The 24505-nt window shown below is 37.3% G+C and overlaps 1 protein-coding gene and 3 non-coding genes across 5 annotated transcripts; 1 reads left to right on the plus strand and 3 right to left on the minus strand.

The window, feature by feature from the left end:
- The first annotated feature begins 1907 nt into the window (after positions 1–1907).
- LOC6548462 (protein goliath) lies at positions 1908–15931 on the plus strand. Of its 2 annotated transcripts, XM_026980671.1 has the most exons (9): positions 1908–2469; positions 10557–10671; positions 10756–11392; positions 11455–11587; positions 12752–12869; positions 12927–13078; positions 13134–13230; positions 14920–15276; positions 15341–15931. In XM_026980671.1, exons 3-9 carry the CDS (start codon positions 10831–10833, stop codon positions 15770–15772), a joined length of 1851 nt encoding a protein of 616 aa, XP_026836472.1. In that variant the 5' UTR covers positions 1908–2469; positions 10557–10671; positions 10756–10830; the 3' UTR covers positions 15773–15931. The 2 variants fall into 2 exon arrangements, with proteins under 2 accessions (XP_026836472.1, XP_026836473.1); XM_026980672.1 differs by lacking the exon at positions 10557–10671.
- Trnaa-cgc lies at positions 11649–11720 on the minus strand. Its single transcript has one exon. It is a non-coding gene; the product is annotated as a tRNA-Ala (tRNA).
- Trnaa-cgc lies at positions 11917–11988 on the minus strand. The gene has a single exon. It is a non-coding gene; the product is annotated as a tRNA-Ala (tRNA).
- Trnaa-cgc lies at positions 12458–12529 on the minus strand. The gene has a single exon. It is a non-coding gene; the product is annotated as a tRNA-Ala (tRNA).
- Positions 15932–24505: the final 8574 nt, after the last annotated feature.

The raw sequence follows: 24505 nt of genomic DNA on the forward strand, positions 1-24505 counted from the left end.
GGAAAACCAACGCAATATTTTGAATTGGCCAAGAAGTGGTTTTTATTAGTATTACGCTTGCATATAAAAGGGTGCAGAGTTAGTTCTTGTTTCGCTTACGTTTTGTTATGGTGTGTCTGTATGATAACTCCGAAATCGTGAGAAATATTTTTTTCTTTCTGTTTGATGCATCATAAGCCAATTGATATAACATAATATTTTCTGTGATTTCTTTACACTCTCATATTTAATAAACAAAACTATTTACATAAGGCACTAAATTTACATGAGCTATTTTACATGTGTGTAAAATACATATCTTTCACCACTAGGTGGTGCAATGTGTTGTGCTTTTTATTGAGCGCAAGCAAAAGATGGAGCTCTACAATTTGGCTTGTGTCAATAGGTAATGCATTTAGAAGTAATCAATAAATACAGCTTACAATAGTTAGCCTGCTTGCCCATGTGGGCTGAATTAATAGCTGTTCCCCGTGTGTAATACTGCAGGACATTCAGCATTACCGCCTAACGTCTATCCCCTTAATATATTTTATTTTGTAATTTGTATTTATTCAGAATTCCTTACTAACTCGCATTGATATAAGTTGTCACGTGCTGAAATATTTTTTCTTTCAGCTGCTGAGTCAGATTGCTAGGCGGGCAATCTAAAACATATGGGTCAGAGTCTGCTCGGTGCAAACTTTATCTTTATCGCGCTGATTATTCGGCTAATGCATCACCAATCACGGTATAGATGCTGCTTCTCTATACTTTCGGTCATTGAACTTGCGCGGCAGTCAAAACAGATTATTCACTCTCGACCACTGGCGCTAAACCAAATGCTTATTCATAGTATATGCCTTAAGATGCCTTTTGGGCGTAGCTTTAGTGTATTTTATTAGGCCCAAATCACATATTTATTTTATGTAAGTGTCGCAAGACGGAGTTTCGAAATGGCTTGACAGTCTGTGCACATTTTAAAGATACCAAAAGCCTTATCGGCAATGAATACGGTCATGTACACGTGCAGGGAACGGTTTGTTTTGATTTCGACATGAAGTCACCGAAATTGAATTTCTGCCAAAAATTATGTTTTGTGTTTCACGGTAAGGGCCCAGGCAATTAGTAGCAATCAAATGGCACCAACTGCCAATAATCACCACAATAATTAACTAATCTAAAAGCCTTTGTCGTCGAGATAGTCACATTGACGAATCAGGCAAATAGCCATGTGACAAGCTCGTCGCCACAACACTAGACCGGGCCATCGAGCTCTAAAAATAACATTCTAAGCCTTTAGTTCCAAAGAAAAAAGCAGTAAAATACCTGGTGATTTCGAAAGTCTGGGCATGCAATATATCAGTGAACTGTTCTATAAGACTCACAAATCTCTATAAAAATGATTCACAAAGGATGTAAAGGGTGTAATCTTTTCGGTAACCCAGACTCGCTGACAACTCCCATTGTGTAATATTTTTATTTTTAACTTAAAAAGACAATATATAGCGATTAAAAGGCATTGAAAAAAAAAGTTGATGTTAAAAAACAATATATAAATGTATATTTGTGTAGAAATGGGTTTGGATTAGGATGTTCCATATTTTTTTTAATTTTCATTATAGTGCTTTTAAGTTATGATTTGCACGAAAAATTTAGGAATTTTTGCAGTTCGTACATTTCTTATTGAGCCATTTTCATTTTGCTTCTTTATTTACCTCTCTGGTGATAGCAGAGTCACAAACCATAACAAGTTTTTATCTATTCGTTTCAGTTTCGAACTCGAATTGAATTTCAGTTTCAATTTCGAATGATTTAAAATTCTCTTTCTCAGCGAAATTGTTCCGTTTCCACTGTGTTCCACTGAGGTGAAGGTGAAACGGCCGGAATCTGACGTCTTAACAGCAGGCAGCGCTCCAATTTTTATTCAGCGCTGAATCAGTCTTTTTCCGTGCTTGCATCGAATCGGATATCCGACTGCTATATTGGCGCTCCGAGTGGCGCGTATCTGCGGATCTGTTCTAATTGCATTTTCGGCTCGTTAGTCAGTTGTTTAGTGAATATATAATTGTGCAGGAACTAGCTGCAGTGAGCCTTACAAAGAGATATCTACAGAAAACTGCGCTTCAGCCAGTGTCTTGCAGATACAGGGACAGTCTAATAAAAGAATACACATACCTGAATACATATATTTCACTCGCGTTCGCGAAACAAAAGCAAAATATATAAAGTAGCTACAACAAAAATTATTACGAAAATGCGCCAAGAAAATTAAAAAGTGCAGATATATTTCAATCGTGCTATAGCGAAGAAGGTATCTGCTGTTTATTTATGTTTTTCGTGTGTGAGGGGCTAAAAACAGCTGTTGAGGAAACAAAAGCATCAACCAGTTCGGATACTTCGAGTGTTGAATACTTTTCGTAAGCAGAAGCAAGCGTCAACAATACTGAGCTCTTCTGTAAAAAGTTTTTTCCTTCCACAATTTATCTTAAGGTGAGTTTATTTATTTAATAACTCAGTTGTCAATCGACGATGACAAAAAAAGTTGTTTTTCCTTGTTTGTAAGACCATACTGCTTAAAAAGAGTTGTGCAATACACCTTCAAGATTTTCGAAAAGTCAATGTCTGCCAACTTGAACCAATGCTAATTATAATTTGTATTTATCTAAAATTGATCAAAGAGCAACTGATAATTTATGCAACAGGTTAGATTTCCTATTTCCTTAGGCTTAATTTCAATTTGACGCCAGATTAATCTTTTCTTTCGTGAAACCGCAGGTCTAGTTCTCAAAACTTTGTCCACTCATAACACGCAATGAAATGAATCGGAAACTGCATTTTAATACAGCATGGCATATGAGTGTATTTGCCAACGGAAACAAAGAACCTGGGAAAAATCAATAGAACGAACGCCCAGCGTTCTCAGAGCATGTTTTCCCTCTCCACAGGTACTAACTCGAATTACTCCTCTGCGATCCAGGATCCAAAACCGACTGCCTACTTTAAGAGGATGCTAATATGTTTGGGACTGAAATATTGCTGTTTACTACTCCTTTGTACTGCTTATGTTGTACTGCAAAAGTCATTGTCAGATGTTTTCAACCTTTAAATAGTAACGAAAACAAATCTTCGCGGTGGTTAGACAGAAGACCAGCGCATGCGCGTTCTCTTTTTATCCGCAGTTTCAACCAAAATTCAAGCTCCCATGTAGCCGATAATTGTTGTAGTTACTCATATTGTTTGTTTGTTTTTTTGTCTCCGGTCTATTGTTAATGTATTTCCAGCTACAAACTTTTCGCTTGTATGTATGTGGTATGGAGGGATACCACTGAGAGGCAATTGAAAAGCGAGTGGAAAACGAGTTTCTCATTTCAAAGAACTGCGATTGCAATAACTGAAGAAGATTGTCACAATAGCTGGGGCATATAGACACTTTCGTTTCAAATGCCAATTTAGGTTACTGGTCTACAACCGCTGAATGCATAAAGAGGATAGACTTGACGTCTTCAACAGCCTCTTTAATTGGGTCACTTCGAAATAATGCTATTGACCAACATCTGGAGTGGATGTTTTCATCATAGAGGAAACGAAACATACTCAAGGGTGGAAGACTTTGTTGAGCAAGGGATTTGCATTGCAAAAGTCGATACGTACATGAAGCGAGATAAAGTAAAGAGGCAGAGCTTCCTGGCTGCATTCCAGATACCACCTTATCAGTCTCCATCGCAGCATCTTCGATATGGACCAATACTAAAACAGTTGTTTTGTAGTTAAAGATGTCGTTCTTGTTTGGCTTGCAAGGCGATGCACTCTCATGGAAATTATATGAATATCTAAAGATATTTTATATTCACCAGACGAACCCCTCCCCTTGCCCTGTCCTTCCATATATTTTGTCGTCTTTGTATAAAAAAATTTATACTATTTTATTCGTTAATATATGTTCGTGCGCAAAACGTGGCGTTGTGCATTTTTTATTTAAAAGGACGAAGAACACCTTTATTTATATCCAAATACTCTGTAAAACTAGATGAATCAGCTATTTAACGTGGACTTTCGACGTTTCCCGATGTACTGCAGCGGTCAAGTGGACGACACATGTCCCGGTGCATGCTGATTGGATTTTTACATTGCTTTCTATTAACTCTAGCCAGATAAACATTCCTAACAAATTCAAAATAAATTCAGATTTAGAAACGAAACTCGGACAGAGCATTTTCATCTGATTCATCGAAAATTCGGAAAATACAGTCCATTTATTTGTAGGCACGCATTTATAGGAGTTAGGTTTGGATGCATAAAACCTCAAGTTGCCTATGAAAATTTCATGGTGGGTTATATTGTTGTCTTATAATCACTGCTTCAACTACGCATTTCAAAACATCAAAGATAGTGTCGTGCAAAGGCATTCAGGCACGCGCCAAACAGTGCGAAAATATACTCGAATGTTTACTAAATAAATATCAAACCGGCTGAGGACGGATTTGGCACCCGCTCTCTTAGGAAGCAGTAGTAGCCGGCGGCGAAATTAACTGCTGCAGACAACAACGTTGTCACGTTCTTGTTATTTATGGTCAAGAAATACAGCTTGGCCGAGCATGAGTGTTCTCAGAGCGATAAATAAGTTAAGCTGCGGCCGGTTCATTCCAGTTAACTTTAAACGAGCGCTAAGTGTTGATTGCATTAGCTAAATAACAAAATGCAGAAGGAATCGTCTTGAAACATGAGTTAATTGTGTTTTCCCATTGTGCGTTGAATGTTCCTTGGCTGCGAATATTCCTTTTCTTTAGCATTCATGCATTATATAGATTTATGGCCACTGTTAAATCGCTTTTATGAAAACACTAACATTGGTTAAAAAGCGAATATTTATTATGGCTTGCAAAACATATTTTAATATGGCGTTTAAATGAAATGAAAGCTCAAATCAGTAAAATCAGTAAGATCGCGAAGTCTCGTGGAGAGTACAAGAAAGATATAGGCCGGATATGGAGAGAAAGTCAGCATGGGAAAATGTATCTCACTTAGACGTAATTACCTTGCCCACTACATACGTAAGTATGTATGCAAATATCAGGTGATTTAATAATCTCTGCAGTCTTAAGTATTTTTATAAGGCGACTCCCCCATGAGCTTAAACACTTTCTCTATCATTAAGAGCAATGCGTCTTTGTTTGTATACACCCTTCTACACTTAGATATTAGATGCAATTAGAATCACGACAGCACATAGCCAGCCTGGGGATCAAAGCTAAGAGGGAAAGCGAGCTTGGACGGAGATCAACGAAATGAAAATGGGAACGCCAGTACGAATAAAAAGCGAGAAACGAAAGCGTCAAGCATTCAAGTGCTCCAAGCGACAAGTTATCTCTGCACAGTTATCTCACTCAACTCACTTAACAGCGTTAAAAACTCTCATCTGCTTACATCATTTCTATGACAACTGCAGGACAGTAAAAATTGCTACTAGTTCAGATCCAGATGTTCCAGATCTGTCAAGCTCTCGCCTGAAATAAGTCAATGCGAGTGAATGTGGCAAATGTTCGAATGACCAGTTTTACGTCACCTTACTTATCAGACAAATTGGAAACGCGTGCTAGAAAACTCTTAGCTGCGGGGAATTAATTAAATATCAAGTGCCGTTAGCGGGCGAGAGGCACTTCCTAACCGTGTGTGCCAAGACCTTTGTCTAGCGAAGTTGTTGTTGGCCAGTGACTCGATCTGAAGCCAGTTGTCCCCGCATTTACACAGCTGAGGCCAGTTCAGACTTGCTTCATTACGAGTGTGCTGAAATCTAACGTGTGGGGAATATAATCGTTTCATCGTCCCTCTGGGTTCTTATTTCAGTCAACGCTTTCGGAGATTCAGAAAGCAATAGCGAATCAAGTGTCCAATGATCATCAGTTTCGCTGGTCAACAGCGCTATAAGTCCTTAAGCTGTACCTCTAAGATCTGTAAATTATTAAAACGCACGGCTGTTTGACAACTGGAACAGAGTACGTTTAATCACATAGCAAACATGACCGAGATACTATTTTCTGCTTCGTAATTGCCAATCTATATCTTAATATCTTTATCAATCATATCTTTCAATTATATCTTTGAATCTTATAAATGATCATTCCGATCATTACACCCAGTCAATAAAATCTTCCACCGTGGACTGGGCCTGACTCCAAGCATGACTCACTCAACCCCAGCCCCGAACATAGACTCCAGGAGGGCGTTCTTTCGGAGCCCCATTCCCAATCACGGCGCTGCAGGAGATGCATTTGCATGCAAAGACGTACAATAATATCTCCTCGTGGGCCGTTCTCTGTGCTCGGCGCTGTCTGTGCCGGATCCTGACTTCCCAGGGCGACGTTAATTAGGGCGACAATGCCTGCGCGGGACCGGGATTGCAGTCCCGCCTTTATATGTACGTGGTAGTGGTCCGTGACAACTGCGTCTTTTGGTGGGAGCAAAGCAATTACCCTGTCATTCCCTGGCCCTAGTTCAGCACGTTGCTTTTCCCTGCAGAGGGCACTAGTACCCAAAATTAAAATTGTATTTTATTTTGAATATTTATACTTCGATCGATTGCAAGAGACTGCCCACAATTTCTACTGGGAACTAGTAGTGGCAATCGATTGGCGAGGGCAGAACCAGGAAGTTGAGGAGATCGATAGTTGGACCTACTCACCTTGCTTATTAATTGCGGGCAACACTTCTATTTGCATCCGAGAATGGGCATAGCAAAGCTGAATAAAAATATTATTCCGCTTTGTCTGACATAATGAAATGTGAATTGATTAAAAAGTTTCAAACACAAATCGCAAATCGCAGAATGGTGCGAGCCTAAAGGAAAAGGAAATAACTTTGCGAGGAGGAGACAGCGATAAGACGTGTGCGTGGAATTTGATATGGCTAAAAATGTGATCCAATAAAAACCAATTCTTCCCACTAATTGGATAAAACTGCGACTTGTTTGATGCCAGACGAGATGGTACAGTGACGGAATAGTGTCCAAATGGGGCTTCATACTGACGATGAATAAATACCTCCCCGTACTATACAAATCAATATTGTTTAGCAATCTCGGCACGCAAATCGCAAATCGCAAGCCGCCAGCACGTTGCCATGGCCAAAATGGGTGGGGTTGGAGGGGGTTTGCTCTGAAGGGGACCGCTCACTAATTACCAAGCGCTAAATGCTAAATATTCTGACGCGTGCTCCTGTCGTCTTATGACGGTGATAAGGGGAATACGGTGGATACCCAGTGGATTGTGGGGAAATCACGTGTTTGCAACAAGTGTTGAGATAATGAAATTTGTGGTAAGCCACTCATTGTGTTAAACTTGGAAACTGGAGTTAAATAGATATTAAATGGAAAAGCAAAATTCGAAAATCCCGTACAAGGGGAATAGGCGGTCGAAAAGTCAATAACTGTGCGATGCTTGAGCAAGAATGAGTCACTTACTAGCATTCCGTTGAAGACACTGAGGCCTAACAACCTCAACAACCAGTCTGATAACTCAACCTTGAATTTGATGCCACCATGGGTCTTGTTTATTTTCTCGCAGTGGACAATTTTGAAGATCAATACCTGTTTGAAAAAAGGTGTTTATGGCATGCGACAGAATGGCACGTGCCTCTTTCTCCATTCTAAATCAGGATTCTGTATTCAAGTCTACGCCTTTGCGATCTGCTACTTCGTGCTACCATCCTACTATAATGGAAAGGGGAAACGATATAATATTTATTTTCGATCGGAGCGCCAAACAACGAAAGTTGGCTGGCTAAACAATTACACTCAGTGCCAGCTGAGAAATAGCGGAAATCACGTTTTTACACTGCTGACGTTCGAGTGGCTAATGAATGGAATGAATGGGCGGGCACATGGAAAAGCCGATCCAAGCCTGCTTCCGACCGCCAGCGAAGGGGTTCATGGGGTGTGGCGGGCCGCTAGTGGGTGGACAGCACGTGGAAGGTGTGTAAAGATTTATGACGTCGTTGCCGGCGCTGGCTTACACATGTTCCTTCCCCCTCTCCGACTGGCCCAGTCGGGGATACGACAAACACTAGGCGAATAACAACTCGGCAGTGCACCGCAGCGGTATTTGTACCCTCCGCCAGCGACCCCGCGCCAAAAACGTGACTGGGGAACACGGTCCCAAGTACCGGGTGTTAATATTTTTATGGCCGTGTCTTGTGGTCTACCTGCACTCTGGATCTACTCTGGATCTTCCAGCGCTTCTAGCACTGCCAGAAGCATTTTACTGTGTGTCTCCTAGAGGTTTTTTCGGGCTCGACGGTTAAGTTCTTGATGCGGCATGACTGTTATTGGTTTTGTCGCCGAGTCAAAAATGTAAGTGCATTATAAATATTTACAAGGCTGCACCTCATTTTGGTGCCCGTTTCGACGAGTCCTTTTTGGCCGCAACTCAAGGTAACCAAGCGGCCGACAACGTAAAAAGCTGCAAGCGTTTCGAGTGCAAGAGGAGTACTTTAGCTGAAGTCCCCAACTAAAAATGGCGTTCATTCCCACATCATTGCTTTAATTAACCCAAGTAAATTTTAAAGCGCCCTTGTTCCAAATATCTGGCCCTGAAATGACTTTGCAGATAAGCTCCTATGCGAATCGCTTGGCCCAAAACAAATACTATTTGCGACCATTTAGGATTCTCCTCATACAATCGCATTGACAACGACAATAATGATGACTTGGAATTGGCACAAAGGTAGTAGAGCTCTGATGAATGGCTGCAAGGTAATTTGCGGCGAGAGTGACATTAAAATGCACTTGCCAAATCAAAACGAGCATTGAAAAATTGGGCACCCGGCCAATAGCTCCCCATGCGGCCCTTCCCAGGGCAGAACCAATTGAAAGCGAGAATGGGGGACTTTAATGGTTACAATTTTTGCAGCTGCCAAGTAATTATAAACTTTTCAGAGAAGTGTCCCATCCCTTAGAGATGGGCACAATATTAGGAAATTCGATCGGTTGTGTCGGCTTTGAACTTTTCTTAAAAACAAAAGGGGACCATTACAAATTCAGCGTCTGCAACCTTGCAAAAAAAGGGAGCATTACCAGATCCATTTAAAATCATGTAAAATGCATTTCTTAGCGGCTGGCCTTCAACATTCGAGTCAAAATAATATTTACAACTTGTGATACAATTTTTATACACATATATAAAAAATATTCAGTTTTGAGTTAAGCAATGTGCTGCGGCAATATTTTTAGAAGCGTATAAATAGGGCAGGGTGTTTTATAATAAACTATTGTTAGAAGACAGGATGTTGAAAAAAGTCAAATACTACACTATGTACACAATGTTAAACTCCTTCATAAGTGCAAAGACAGTAACATGACATTCGACTTTAACCTTCCTTCGAAGATTAAACGCCTGTAAACATGTGCCGCAGTATGTTTTAAATTGGTCTCTTGCTCAGATGTTGCAATATGCGATATCGAGTGCAAGGTGGGAGTTTGTCGTGGGGATTGTCGTTGAAAGTGAAACTAGTTACCTTTGAAACTGTATGAGAAACTATGTGATTATCCACCTCATGTGTATCTGCACGCATTTCATTCGTTCTTGTTCTGTACGCAACCATACATCCAAAAACAATATTGAGCTGGATCAATTAGGGACAAATCAATGGAGGACTGTGCGCAAGAGCAGTATCTCTGTCATCTAAATGCACCTATCAGTTTAAAGTATAAAATCATCCAAACATAAATTTGTGAGAGTTCATTTTTGAGACTTTTGCAGTTTCTGTCGTCGAGGAAGCAAGGCTTAAAGCACACATATTTAAATACATACCAATCAGATACTCTGCTGTATTTATACACGAGAAGCAAACAAGAAAATATAACTAAATTATTATTGTTCGAGGCACGTTTTTGCAAATCACGTTTTGCTAAGAGGTACCAAGCTAAATATAAAATATTCATATCGGCAGTTCTTATATTCGTTTATGGAAATAAACCAGTTTTACTATTTATATAAAGGTATTTTGTCGAAAGACAGCTTGAATAAATGTTTTACCCGTTGTCGTAAAAAAGCTTATGAATATAAATCTATAGGTTAAAGTCTGTCCAATCGGAGCTAAAATACTCTACCTAACAAGCAAAACCACCTGTGAATCATTCTCAATAGAGATAGTAGTCGATAATTGTACTTCAATGGCTTACATGTTCCATTTTGCGCTGGCAAATTGCCAAAACGAATATATGCGAGCTTATAAAAAATAGGCAAAACGGAAGTGCAATTGCCGCAACATGCTCTATTAATTTTTTTATTGTAAAATACGCATTGTAAAAATAATATTTGGTTGGTTATTCAGGGGTAACTCGGTCAAAACAGGCTGTACAGCCAATCTTTTGTTTTGCTGACTATCTTAACTAACGAACGCCCGGTGTTTTGATGATGTTATTTTTTAAGCCACTTTTCGGATTTTTCATTCAAATTTGTGAAAAAATATTTTTTCGAGTCCCAATCAATTAGGAACTTTATTTTAAGTTTAACAAGTTTTAACATTGCATATTTGGACCACTGTTTGATTTCATTTGACAATAAAACACTTTTTTTTTGCAGAACATAAGTCAAATAGACTTGACTTGACGTGACTTAGACAAATAACTAAAATGACTGTGCATACCTCATAATGAGCTTAGCTGTTAAAGTATTAAAAAAGGACCTCATATGTACGGTTAGTATAAATAGCGCCGCTTATTGCCGGGTTGCTTCAGATCTCCAATAATTAGCTAAACCTAATTCGCCTTTCTCGTTTCAGTTGCCGTACCACAACGCTAAGAGGCAAATGCGACATTTTGATTAAAATAGAAAACAGCTGATACACTCCTGCGTCATGTATTTACGGAAAACGCTCCTGCTCGCCTGCCTTGTTTTGCTGTTCGGAGGACTCCCGCCTTTCACTTCTCCCGCAACGACCACTACCTTAGTGGCGGCCATGTCCATCGCAAATCAGGACTTGGAGCGCTACTTTAGACCAGGCAACGGCACGCACAGCTTCACCGGCATCGAAGATCGCATTGCTGTGGACGTCTATAACTACGCCTTCCTTAACTGGTCGTATGTAGAGCACGGCAACATGCTGTGCAACATGGAATTCGCCCAGGAGCAGGCCCGTTACGGGGAGGGCAAGGTGTTGAACGTTACGGGACGTTTGGTCCACATCAGCGCTACGGACAACTTTAGTGACGATTACGCGTGCACACCATACATCCGTGGAACCCTGGGAGCTCCCACTCCAGATAAGGGGGAGACCTGGATCGCTTTGGTCCGACGGGGACGCTGCACCTTCGAGGAAAAAGTTAAACATGTATACCAGCAAAATGCTGCCGGTGTTATTATCTACAACGACAAGCAAGTAATGCAGTTGGAGAAGATGCAGATCAAGGGCAAAACAAGTGAGCTTCAGCCGTAGTATTCAAACAATCAGCCTGCTCATTAAAGTAAACTTTTTTCCCAGGAAACATAGCCGCAGTGATAACTTATCAGAACATTGGCCAAGACCTGGCTATGACTCTTGATAAGGGCTATAACGTAACTATTTCGATTATCGAGGGACGACGAGGTGTTCGCACCGTCAGCAGCTTAAATAGGTGAGCTCCATCCCTTCACCTTGAAAGTAAAAAAGGATTTAAAAAGAATTTTCCCTGATCATGGAGACGCCGGGGTTTGAACCCGGGACTTCTCACATGCGAAGCGAGCGCTCTACCACTGAGCTACGTCCCCATAGAACCGCAAGAATATCAGTTTAATCCTTCAAACAGGCTAGTAACTTAGTTTTTATTTAAAATGTCACAATTATTCAATGCAATACATTTGGATACAAATAGCAATACATTTGATTTGAAGAAATCATTTAAATCCAACCAACTTTTAAAACTTCCTGTTTCAAAAAAATTAAAATAGAAAATGACAGATGTGCTGGAGACGCCGGGGTTTGAACCCGGGACTTCTCACATGCGAAGCGAGCGCTCTACCACTGAGCTACGTCCCCTTGCGCACTTCTTGTGACCGATTCTCAACTAGAATCGGAACCTCTTTCATCTTTGAGCTAAAACTGCTTAATATAACGTCGGTAAGGCAGTGTTTTCAATTTGCTTTGTCAAATCATACAAACTGTTCTAAAATTTAACATAATGTTATTACAAAACTGTAATGTTACTATTATATTACGTGGTTTCTGACTTGATGTGAATTTTTCAAATGAAACTCACATTCAAGATCATTTTAAGATTTAAGTGTATTATGGTTGGCTGTTACTAAAATCCCAGTTCCTAACTAAATTCGCCTTTAATTTAACCGTATACCAACAAAGTTTAATTTGAAATATATAAAGCAATAAAGAACAAAACAAAATACATATTGCACAGAAAAAAAAATTTCGGTTGCCTTGAATACAAATTTTTAAAAATTATCCAAATTTTGCATTTAAAAAAAACTCTCGTTCAGCTTGCATGAACAGCTGGAGACGCCGGGGTTTGAACCCGGGACTTCTCACATGCGAAGCGAGCGCTCTACCACTGAGCTACGTCCCCTTGGTCAACATTAGAGCCGAATGCAGCACTAGTGACTGGCCAAGGAAAAACTGCTTTACCACACTTGCGTCGGTAAAGCAGATCCTTTTTCTGAATCCATGTTTCGGAAATTGGTAAAAATTTCTGTCTTAAGCTTCAGTCTTAGCTTGGGTATATTCGCGTCAACTTGAAGTTAATGAACTTAAGCTAAATAATTGACTGTTTTTTCTGTTTATATTTTAGAACATCAGTGCTGTTTGTGTCGATATCATTTATTGTTTTGATGATTATATCTCTGGTGTGGCTCATCTTCTACTATATCCAGAGGTTCCGTTATATGCAGGCAAAGGACCAACAATCGGTAAGACTTCTCTTGATAAACAAATGCATAAATACATCCATTCTTTGGCCGATGTAGCGCAATCTTTGTTCTGTTACCAAGAAGGCTATCATGAAGATTCCAACGAAAACCGGAAAAATCAGCGATGAAAAGGACTTGGATAGCGACTGCTGTGCTATATGCATCGAGGCCTATAAACCCACGGACACCATACGGATATTGCCGTGCAAGTAAGGATCCACTCCTTCAAGCTATCAAAAAAACATTTTTTCTTCTTAATTTTAGGCACGAGTTCCATAAAAACTGCATAGATCCGTGGCTCATAGAGCATCGAACCTGTCCCATGTGTAAGCTCGACGTCCTGAAGTTCTATGGATATGTGGTGGGTGACCAAATCTATCAAACCCCCAGTCCGCAGCATACAGCGCCAATCGCCTCCATAGAGGAGGTGCCCGTCATTGTGGTGGCCGTGCCGCAGGGGCCGCAGCCCCTGCAGCAGCTCCAGGCCAGCAACATGAGTAGTTTCGCTCCTAGTCACTATCTCCCGCGTAGTCGTAGTCCTAGCAGTAGTGTCCAGCAGCAGCTACCGCCACTTGCGTATCAACCCCACCCGCAGCAGGCGGCAGCGGAGCGCGGCAGACGCAACTCCGCTCCCGCCACAATGCCGCACGCTATCACTGCCAGTCACCAGGTGACCGACGTCTAAAATATCGCCAACTACCCACGAATAAGGCTTAGGTACAAAGTTCAGCTTACTCTGTACATAAAAACGCGTGTATTCAATAGTCAGCTTTAGATATACCACCAGACCAATTTTCATATTCCTTTAGTGAGGCCCTTGCATCGGAATTTGTATAGTGAAATTGACGCAAACCCGCCCGTGGAGTCCAGGGTTCTTTTCAGCCCTATTCAAATTTTTTATTATTTTAAAATGTAAGACTCTATACGTAGTCAATGTGAATTTTGGTACAGACTAGTTTTATAAGTTTTGCAATGTGCAGCCTATGTTTTATAATCCCAATAATCGCAGATCAAGCGATTGACTGGTTTTAACATGATTACTGAGATAAACGAATTCCTCGTTTTATTTAATTAAAAGTGCTGATACCGATTAAGGGTAACAAAAAAGTATATGGATATAGTCACTCATGTGTAAATGAACTCATTTAAGAGCAGTGTACTTAAAAAAGCTGATACGAAGACTTCCATTTTAGTTTTTTACAAAACCCCACGCACATTTATATATATTTAAGCAACAATATAAAATACCGCTAGAAGTTCAACTTGAAAACGGAATCATGAATACTCTTAAATCGCATAGGGTTTAAGCATATGTTCTAAGCATAAGTTCTATATAAGACTTACAATTGTCGATAAGAGTAGGCATTGAAAATTACTTGCGAGTATGTACTACAATAACTATGCCTACTTCAAATTCAATACCAATACAATTATAAACAATGACTATATCTTATAGCTGTAGAAAAAGTAATGGTAAATGCAATAAATATAGCAAGATGAGCGACTGTGTTGCTAGCTACACAAATCGCACTCAGCGCACATTATGAACTAATGACTACTGTAATATTAAAGGTGCCAAAGTATTTGCTTTTAGTTATTCAAATTAAATAAAGAATGAAACAACTTTATTTACCTAAATTACTATTGCTTACTTCGTTTCCTCTCATTTATTGTTCAATAATTTGTATAGCTTATAAATAAATTATTAATAATTGTTTTAAAACCTTTTTTAGATGTGCCATTATACCTTTTGAGTTTTGAATGGAATCCCCGAGTAGTTTTGTTTTTAGATTCATGTTTCTTGAATTTGTTATTTGCTTTACCATCAACTTCGAAACAAGACCATGCTGATCGGCAAAGGTATCCGAAAGGTAATCATACATTATCTGTGCTAGACACCTTCAACATATTATGGACTCAAACATTTTAAAGAACAACCCGAATAAACATATTGAATTTTGAGAATTTACCTAATGAGCCGCGTTTTTAATATAAAACGCTCCTTACTTCTTAGAGCCGAACCAAAACAAGATGGTTTTTTATCTTACAGTTTTTAGGCAGCGAGGAAAGTATTCTGGAATATCAGCCTGATCCCCCGCAGGGTCTGGCAGTTGTGGAGGCACGGGACGAGTCTGCGGAACCTGTGGCTGGATCGGCGCAAACCAGGCCAAGTGCTTTGGCGGATCTTATTCGAAGCCGCGACTTTGTAGTAGACTTTCCGCGAGTATTTGTCCTCGACAGCGGCAGTGTTGTTGGAGCTCGCGAAATGCTGTTCCCGACTCGGTTACCGGAACGTTCTCAGAGTTCCCTATCGCTTAGACAAGCCCGTGATTGGATGAGCCTGATGAGCAACAAGCTCGAGGAGCAGCAGGGACTGCGCCGCATGCGCAAGGATGAAATGCAGCAGGTAATCAAGTGAAAAATGATTTAATTCCCCCCGAGGGCCGTACTCAAATACTATTTCCATAAAGCAACTTCTTAGTGCGCGGGAGTCGGCACGCCACCGGCGATCGCGATCAGCGGATGGTCGCTACTCAACTGGATGCTTTGGGGGTCGCCAGCGCCAGCCCTCTGTACCGGTATCTAGCCAAGTTCAGCCGCAGCTCCATAGCGAAGTCGTCCAGCTGCAGCGCTCCAATTCCTCGCAGGCCTTGCAGCAGTTGACAGACGCCGCCCACGCCCAGTCACGGCAGCGACAGCGTGAAAGCTTCGACTTCGCCAGGACTCGGCGACGATTCATGAGGCGCGAGAGCGATGAAATATCCTTGCGATCACTTCCTAGGCGAGGAGGAGCCCCGGCGCCACGTCGGCAGTTGCATCGGGAGAGAGAGTCAGATGACAGTAGACACACTGACCAAATAACCATTCAGGTAAATGGAAAAGGTGTGGATCTTAACGAGTGATTAAACTGCAAACGCTTATTTGATGAACAAATTGTATTAAATGTAATGTATCTATTTTAGTAACTGTAAAAAATTGTTTATTTGATATATAAATATATAAAATATATATGGAAAGTTGCCACCTCGTTGCACTTCTAATAAAAGGCAGAATTAAAAGAATTCAAGCTTTGTTCTTTTCGATTGTTATCCATTTTGAAAAAATAAAAAAAGCTTTCGGCTGCACATTTTACACTACACTTGGCTTAAAGCAAGTGACCAAAAATGTTTGTCAAATTTTCGCATAAAAAAATATATCGTCACAAAATTTATATATTTTTTTAAATAAAGCCGGTTCTCTAAAGTTCTTTTAGTCCTCGATTGGCGAGCTCTGAACAAATTCCATTAAGCATTTGCGCGTGTGCCTTAGGTGTAGTTTAGAAATGCAAAAAATGGTCTGATCCCAGCCAACTGATATGTTGTTGAAGCTCGAGGTGACCAGGGCAGACATCCAGGCAGCAAACTGAGAATGGATCCAAAATTTGATCCCACCGAAGGCGAGGAGCAAAAGCAAGAGAAATAGAGTACAAGTTATGAGGAAGCCGATCGGTTGAAGTTGCCGCGGCCAGAGACAGCTAATAAGAATTCATCATGTGCCGCACCAGTAAGCAGCAGGGGCAGCATTCTGCCAAGGGAGGCAGGTCCAGGCGTTGGCTGCACGCGCCGTAATTGCAACGCAACAGGAGGGCCGCTAAAGCCTGGACCAGGAGCAGATGCAGGGCGACCCAGGCTTAGAGCCACTCGATGTTTATAAACTCAAAGTCTGTAATCACGTTTGGGCTTGCATCAGTGGCTTGCCTGGCTTTCCTGCCCAACTGTTGCAGCTTTATCACCTGACGGGGCTTCGCTTTTTGGACTTCGCTCATCTCCATAGTCATACTCGGCTGGTTTTAAGATCGCGATCGATGACAGCACGTACGGCCTGGCTCACTCTTCCGAGATTGGAGGCACGGCCGCGTTGTGTTTTTTCTGAGCTTTGGGCAAGAGAGGCGTTCTCGTGGTGGGCGTTACACTAAGCATTCATGATAAAATTATTATATTGTTGTAGGGCGGGTAAAAGAAAAAAATATAGCGGACAGCGAGTTTTTTCCCAGACAGAGTATGTCCAAAAAGAAATAAAAAAAACTTAACATTTAAATAACGTTAAAAAAAACAGAGGTCGTTAGCAATAAATGCTGCCCATTATTAGTTCTATTGTTGCATAAATGCTACGTAGAGCTAAAAGTGTCACGGTGAGCAGTCATACTGCACATAGCCTTTATTCTTATATTCAAGTTCAAATCAACATCATAAATTAAACCTGGTCGCCAAATGCTTTTCTGATGTATGATGTAGAAATTCAAAAAAATTAAGAAATGTCCCAAGACTGAAGTTCAAAACTTCATAACTCAACTTATCTTGATCGGATTTTGAAGTGGCATACCTCTAAATGTTTCTGGCGCAATTCTCTAAAAATCTGCATTCAAATTTAGAAATATATTTTTTTTCAATTTTTTTGTCATTTTTCTGATGTATTGTTGTCGTAATTAAGAAATGTCCCAAGACTGAAGTTCAAAACTTCATAACTCAACTTATCTTGATCGGATTTTGAAGTGGCATACCTCTAAATGTTTCTGGCGCAATTCTCTAAAAATATGCATTCAAATTTAGAAATATATTTTTTTTCAATTTTCTTGTCAATTTTCTGATGTGATACAGGTATAGGAATTCACTAAAATTAAAAAAATGCCCTAAGGCTGAAGTTCTAAACTCCATAGCTCAACTTATTTTGATCGGATTTTGAAGTGGCATACCTCTAAATGTTTCTGGCGCAATTCTCTAAAAATCTGCATTCAAATTTAGAAATATATTTTTTTTCAATTTTCTTGTCAATTTTCTGATGTGATACAGGTATAGGAATTCACTAAAATTAAAAAAATGCCCTAAGGCTGAAGTTCTAAACTCCATAGCTCAACTTATTTTGATCGGATTTTGAAGTGGCATACCTCTAAATGTTTCTGGCGCAATTCTCTAAAAATCTGCATTCAAATTTAGAAATATATTTTTTTTCAATTTTTTTGTCATTTTTCTGATGTATTATGTTGTCGTAATTCAGAAATGTCCCAAGACTTAAGTTCAAAACGTCATAACTCAACTTATCATGATCGGATTTTGAAGTGGCATACCTCTAAATGTTTCTGGCGCAATTCTCTAAAAATCTGCATTCAAATTTAGAAATATATTTTTTTTCAATTTTTTTGTCATTTTTCTGATGTATTATGTTGTCGTAATTCAGAAATGTCCCAGGACTTAAGTTCAAAACTCCATAACTCAACTTATCTTGATCGGATTTTGAAGTGGCATACCTCTAAATGTTTCTGGCGCAATTCTCTAAAAATCTGCATTCAAATTTAGAAATATATTTTTTTTCAATTTTTTTGTCATTTTTCTGATGTATTATGTTGTCGTAATTCAGAAATGTCCCAAGACTGAAGTTCAAAACTTCATAACTCAACTTATCTTGATCGGATTTTGAAGTGGCATACCTCTAAATGTTTCTGGCGCAATTCTCTAAAAATCTGCATTCAAATTTAGAAATATATTTTTTTTCAATTTTTTTGTCATTTTTCTGATGTATTATGTTGTCGTAATTCAGAAATGTCCCAAGACTGAAGTTCAAAACTTCATAACTCAACTTATCTTGATCGGATTTTGAAGTGGCATACCTCTAAATGTTTCTGGCGCAATTCTCTAAAATTCTGCATTCAAATTTAGAAATATATTTTTTTTCAATTTTCTTGTCAATTTTCTGATGTGATACAGGTATAGGAATTCACTAAAATTAAAAAAATGCCCTAAGGCTGAAGTTCTAAACTCCATAGCTCAACTTATTTTGATCGGATTTTGAAGTGGCATACCTCTAAATTTTTCTGGCGCAATTCTCTAAAAATCTGCATTCAAATTTAGAAATATATTTTTTTTCAATTTTTTTGTCATTTTTCTGATGTATTATGTTGTCGTAATTCAGAAATGTGCCAAGACTGAAGTTCAAAACTTCATAACTCAACTTATCTTGATCGGATTTTGAAGTGGCATACCTCTAAATTTTTCTGGCGCAATTCTCTAAAAATCTGCATTCAAATTTAGAAATATATTTTTTTTCAATTTTTTTGTCATTTTTCTGATGTATTATGTTGTCGTAATTAAGAAATGTCCCAAGACTGAAGTTCAAAACTTCATAACTCAACTTATCTTGATCGGATTTTGAAGTGGCATACCTCTAAATATTTCTGGCGCAATTCTCTAAAAATCTGCATTCAAATTTAGAAATATATTTTTTTTCAATTTTTTTGTCATTTTTCTGATGTATTATGTTGTCGTAATTCAGAAATGTGCCAAGACTGAAGTTCAAAACTTCATAACTCAACTTATCTTGATCGGATTTTGAAGTGGCATACCTCTAAATGTTTCTGGCGCAATTCTCTAAAAATCTGCATTCAAATTTAGAAATATATTTTTTTTCAATTTTCTTGTCAATTTTCTGATGTGATACAGGTATAGGAATTCACTAAAATTAAAAAAGTGCCCTAAGGCTGAAGTTCTAAACTCCATAGCTCAACTTATTTTGATCGGATTTTGAAGTGGCATACCTCTAAATTTTTCTGGCGCAATTCTCTAAAAATCTGCATTCAAATTTAGAAATATATTTTTTTTCAATTTTTTTTGTTATTTTTCTGATGTATTATGTTGTCGTAATTCAGAAATGTGCCAAGACTGAAGTTCAAAACTTCATAACTCAACTTATCTTGATCGGATTTTGAAGTGGCATACCTCTAAATGTTTCTGGCGCAATTCTCTAAAAATCTGCATTCAAATTTAGAAATATATTTTTTTTTCAATTTTTTTGTCATTGTTCTGATGTATTATGTTGTCGTAATTCAGAAATGTCCCAGGACTTAAGTTCAAAACTCCATAACTCAACTTATCTTGATCGGATTTTGAAGTGGCATACCTCTAAATGTTTCTGGCGCAATTCTCTAAAAATCTGCATTCAAATTTAGAAATATATTTTTGTTCAATTTTTTTGTTATTTTTCTGATGTGATACAGGTATAGGAATTCACTAAAATTAAAAAAATGCCCTAAGGCTGAAGTTCTAAACTCCATAGCTCAACTTATTTTGATCGGATTTTGAAGTGGCATACCTCTAAATGTTTCTGGCGCAATTCTCTAAAAATCTGCATTCAAATTTAGAAATATATTTTTTTTCAATTTTTTTGTCATTTTTCTGATGTATTATGTTGTCGTAATTCAGAAATGTGCCAAGACTGAAGTTCAAAACTTCATAACTCAACTTATCTTGATCGGATTTTGAAGTGGCATACCTCTAAATGTTTCTGGCGCAATTCTCTAAAAATCTGCATTCAAATTTAGAAATATATTTTTTTTCAATTTTTTTGTTATTTTTCTGATGTATTATGTTGTCGTAATTCAGAAATGTGCCAAGACTGAAGTTCAAAACTTCATAACTCAACTTATCTTGATCGGATTTTGAAGTGGCATACCTCTAAATGTTTCTGGCGCAATTCTCTAAAAATCTGCATTCAAATTTAGAAATATATTTTTTTTCAATTTTTTTGTCATTTTTCTGATGTATTATGTTGTCGTAATTAAGAAATGTCCCAAGACTGAAGTTCAAAACTTCATAACTCAACTTATCTTGATCGGATTTTGAAGTGGCATACCTCTAAATGTTTCTGGCGCAATTCTCTAAAAATCTGCATTCAAATTTAGAAATATATTTTTTTTCAATTTTTTTGTCATTTTTCTGATGTATTATGTTGTCGTAATTCAGAAATGTCCCTAGACTGAAGTTCAAAACTTCATAACTCAACTTATCTTGATCGGATTTTGAAGTGGCATACCTCTAAATGTTTCTGGCGCAATTCTCTAAAATTCTGCATTCAAATTTAGAAATATATTTTTTTTCAATTTTCTTGTCAATTTTCTGATGTGATACAGGTATAGGAATTCACTAAAATTAAAAAAATGCCCTAAGGCTGAAGTTCTAAACTCCATAGCTCAACTTATTTTGATCGGATTTTGAAGTGGCATACCTCTAAATTTTTCTGGCGCAATTCTCTAAAAATCTGCATTCAAATTTAGAAATATATTTTTTTTCAATTTTTTTGTCATTTTTCTGATGTATTATGTTGTCGTAATTCAGAAATGTGCCAAGACTGAAGTTCAAAACTTCATAACTCAACTTATCTTGATCGGATTTTGAAGTGGCATACCTCTAAATGTTTCTGGCGCAATTCTCTAAAAAACTGCATTCAAATTTAGAAATATATTTTTTTTCAATTTTCTTGTCAATTTTCTGATGTGATACAGGTATAGGAATTCACTAAAATTAAAAAAGTGCCCTAAGGCTGAAGTTCTAAACTCCATAGCTCAACTTATTTTGATCGGATTTTGAAGTGGCATACCTCTAAATGTTTCTGGCGCAATTCTCTAAAAATCTGCATTCAAATTTAGAAATATATTTTTTTTCAATTTTTTTGTCATTTTTCTGATGTATTATGTTGTCGTAATTCAGAAATGTGCCAAGACTGAAGTTCAAAACTTCATAACTCAACTTATCTTGATCGGATTTTGAAGTGGCATACCTCTAAATGTTTCTGGCGCAATTCTCTAAAAATCTGCATTCAAATTTAGAAATATATTTTTTTTCAATTTTTTTGTTATTTTTCTGATGTATTATGTTGTCGTAATTCAGAAATGTGCCAAGACTGAAGTTCAAAACTTCATAACTCAACTTATCTTGATCGGATTTTGAAGTGGCATACCTCTAAATGTTTCTGGCGCAATTCTCTAAAAATCTGCATTCAAATTTAGAAATATATTTTTTTTCAATTTTTTTGTCATTTTTCTTATGTATTATGTTGTCGTAATTAAGAAATGTCCCAAGACTGAAGTTCAAAACTTCATAACTCAACTTATCTTGATCGGATTTTGAAGTGGCATACCTCTAAATGTTTCTGGCGCAATTCTCTAAAAATCTGCATTCAAATTTAGAAATATATTTTTTTTCAATTTTTTTGTCATTTTTCTGATGTATTATGTTGTCGTAATTCAGAAATGTCCCTAGACTGAAGTTCAAAACTTCATAACTCAACTTATCTTGATCGGATTTTGAAGTGGCATACCTCTAAATGTTTCTGGCGCAATTCTCTAAAATTCTGCATTCAAATTTAGAAATATATTTTTTTTCAATTTTCTTGTCAATTTTCTGATGTGATACAGGTATAGGAATTCACTAAAATTAAAAAAATGCCCTAAGGCTGAAGTTCTAAACTCCATAGCTCAACTTATTTTGATCGGATTTTGAAGTGGCATACCTCTAAATTTTTCTGGCGCAATTCTCTAAAAATCTGCATTCAAATTTAGAAATATATTTTTTTTCAATTTTTTTGTCATTTTTCTGATGTATTATGTTGTCGTAATTCAGAAATGTGCCAAGACTGAAGTTCAAAACTTCATAACTCAACTTATCTTGATCGGATTTTGAAGTGGCATACCTCTAAATGTTTCTGGCGCAATTCTCTAAAAAACTGCATTCAAATTTAGAAATATATTTTTTTTCAATTTTCTTGTCAATTTTCTGATGTGATACAGGTATAGGAATTCACTAAAATTAAAAAAGTGCCCTAAGGCTGAAGTTCTAAACTCCATAGCTCAACTTATTTTGATCGGATTTTGAAGTGGCATACCTCTAAATGTTTCTGGCGCAATTCTCTAAAAATCTGCATTCAAATTTAGAAATATATTTTTTTTCAATTTTTTTGTCATTTTTCTGATGTATTATGTTGTCGTAATTCAGAAATGTGCCAAGACTGAAGTTCAAAACTTCATAACTCAACTTATCTTGATCGGATTTTGAAGTGGCATACCTCTAAATGTTTCTGGCGCAATTCTCTAAAAATCTGCATTCAAATTTAGAAATATATTTTTTTTCAATTTTTTTGTTATTTTTCTGATGTATTATGTTGTCGTAATTCAGAAATGTGCCAAGACTGAAGTTCAAAACTTCATAACTCAACTTATCTTGATCGGATTTTGAAGTGGCATACCTCTAAATGTTTCTGGCGCAATTCTCTAAAAATCTGCATTCAAATTTAGAAATATATTTTTTTTCAATTTTTTTGTCATTTTTCTTATGTATTATGTTGTCGTAATTAAGAAATGTCCCAAGACTGAAGTTCAAAACTTCATAACTCAACTTATCTTGATCGGATTTTGAAGTGGCATACCTCTAAATGTTTCTGGCGCAATTCTCTAAAAATCTGCATTCAAATTTAGAAATATATTTTTTTTCAATTTTTTTGTCATTTTTCTGATGTATTATGTTGTCGTAATTCAGAAATGTGCCAAGACTGAAGTTCAAAACTTCATAACTCAACTTATCTTGATCGGATTTTGAAGTGGCATACCTCTAAATGTTTCTGGCGCAATTCTCTAAAAATCTGCATTCAAATTTGGAAATATATTTTTTTTCAATTTTTTTGTTATTTTTCTGATGTATTATGTTGTCGTAATTAAGAAATGTCCCAAGACTGAAGTTCAAAACTTCATAACTCAACTTATCTTGATCGGATTTTGAAGTGGCATACCTCTAAATGTTTCTGGCGCAATTCTCTAAAAATCTGCATTAAAATTTAGAAATATATTTTTTTTCAATTTTCTTGTCAATTTTCTGATGTGATACAGGTATAGGAATTCACTAAAATTAAAAAAATGCCCTAAGGCTGAAGTTCTAAACTCCATAGCTCAACTTATTTTGATCGGATTTTGAAGTGGCATACCTCTAAATTTTTCTGGCGCAATTCTCTAAAAATCTGTATTCAAATTTAGAAATATATTTTTTTTCAATTTTTTTGTCATTTTTCTGATGTATTATGTTGTCGTAATTAAGAAATGTCCCAAGACTGAAGTTCAAAACTTCATAACTCAACTTATCTTGATCGGATTTTGAAGTGGCATACCTCTAAATGTTTCTGGCGCAATTCTCTAAAAATCTGCATTCAAATTTAGAAATATATTTTTTTTCAATTTTTTTGTCATTTTTCTGATGTATTATGTTGTCGTAATTAAGAAATGTCCCAAGACTGAAGTTCAAAACTTCATAACTCAACTTATCTTGATCGGATTTTGAAGTGGCATACCTCTAAATATTTCTGGCGCAATTCTCTAAAAATCTGCATTCAAATTTAGAAATATATTTTTTTTCAATTTTTTTGTCATTTTTCTGATGTATTATGTTGTCGTAATTCAGAAATGTGCCAAGACTGAAGTTCAAAACTTCATAACTCAACTTATCTTGATCGGATTTTGAAGTGGCATACCTCTAAATGTTTCTGGCGCAATTCTCTAAAAAACTGCATTCAAATTTAGAAATATATTTTTTTTCAATTTTCTTGTCAATTTTCTGATGTGATACAGGTATAGGAATTCACTAAAATTAAAAAAGTGCCCTAAGGCTGAAGTTCTAAACTCCATAGCTCAACTTATTTTGATCGGATTTTGAAGTGGCATACCTCTAAATTTTTCTGGCGCAATTCTCTAAAAATCTGCATTCAAATTTAGAAATATATTTTTTTTCAATTTTTTTGTCATTTTTCTGATGTATTATGTTGTCGTAATTCAGAAATGTGCCAAG

The sequence above is a fragment of the Drosophila erecta genome, unplaced genomic scaffold (assembly GCF_003286155.1).
Source record: "Drosophila erecta strain 14021-0224.00,06,07 unplaced genomic scaffold, DereRS2 tig00000092-arrow-pilon, whole genome shotgun sequence".
NCBI classification, from domain to species: domain Eukaryota; kingdom Metazoa; phylum Arthropoda; class Insecta; order Diptera; family Drosophilidae; genus Drosophila; species Drosophila erecta.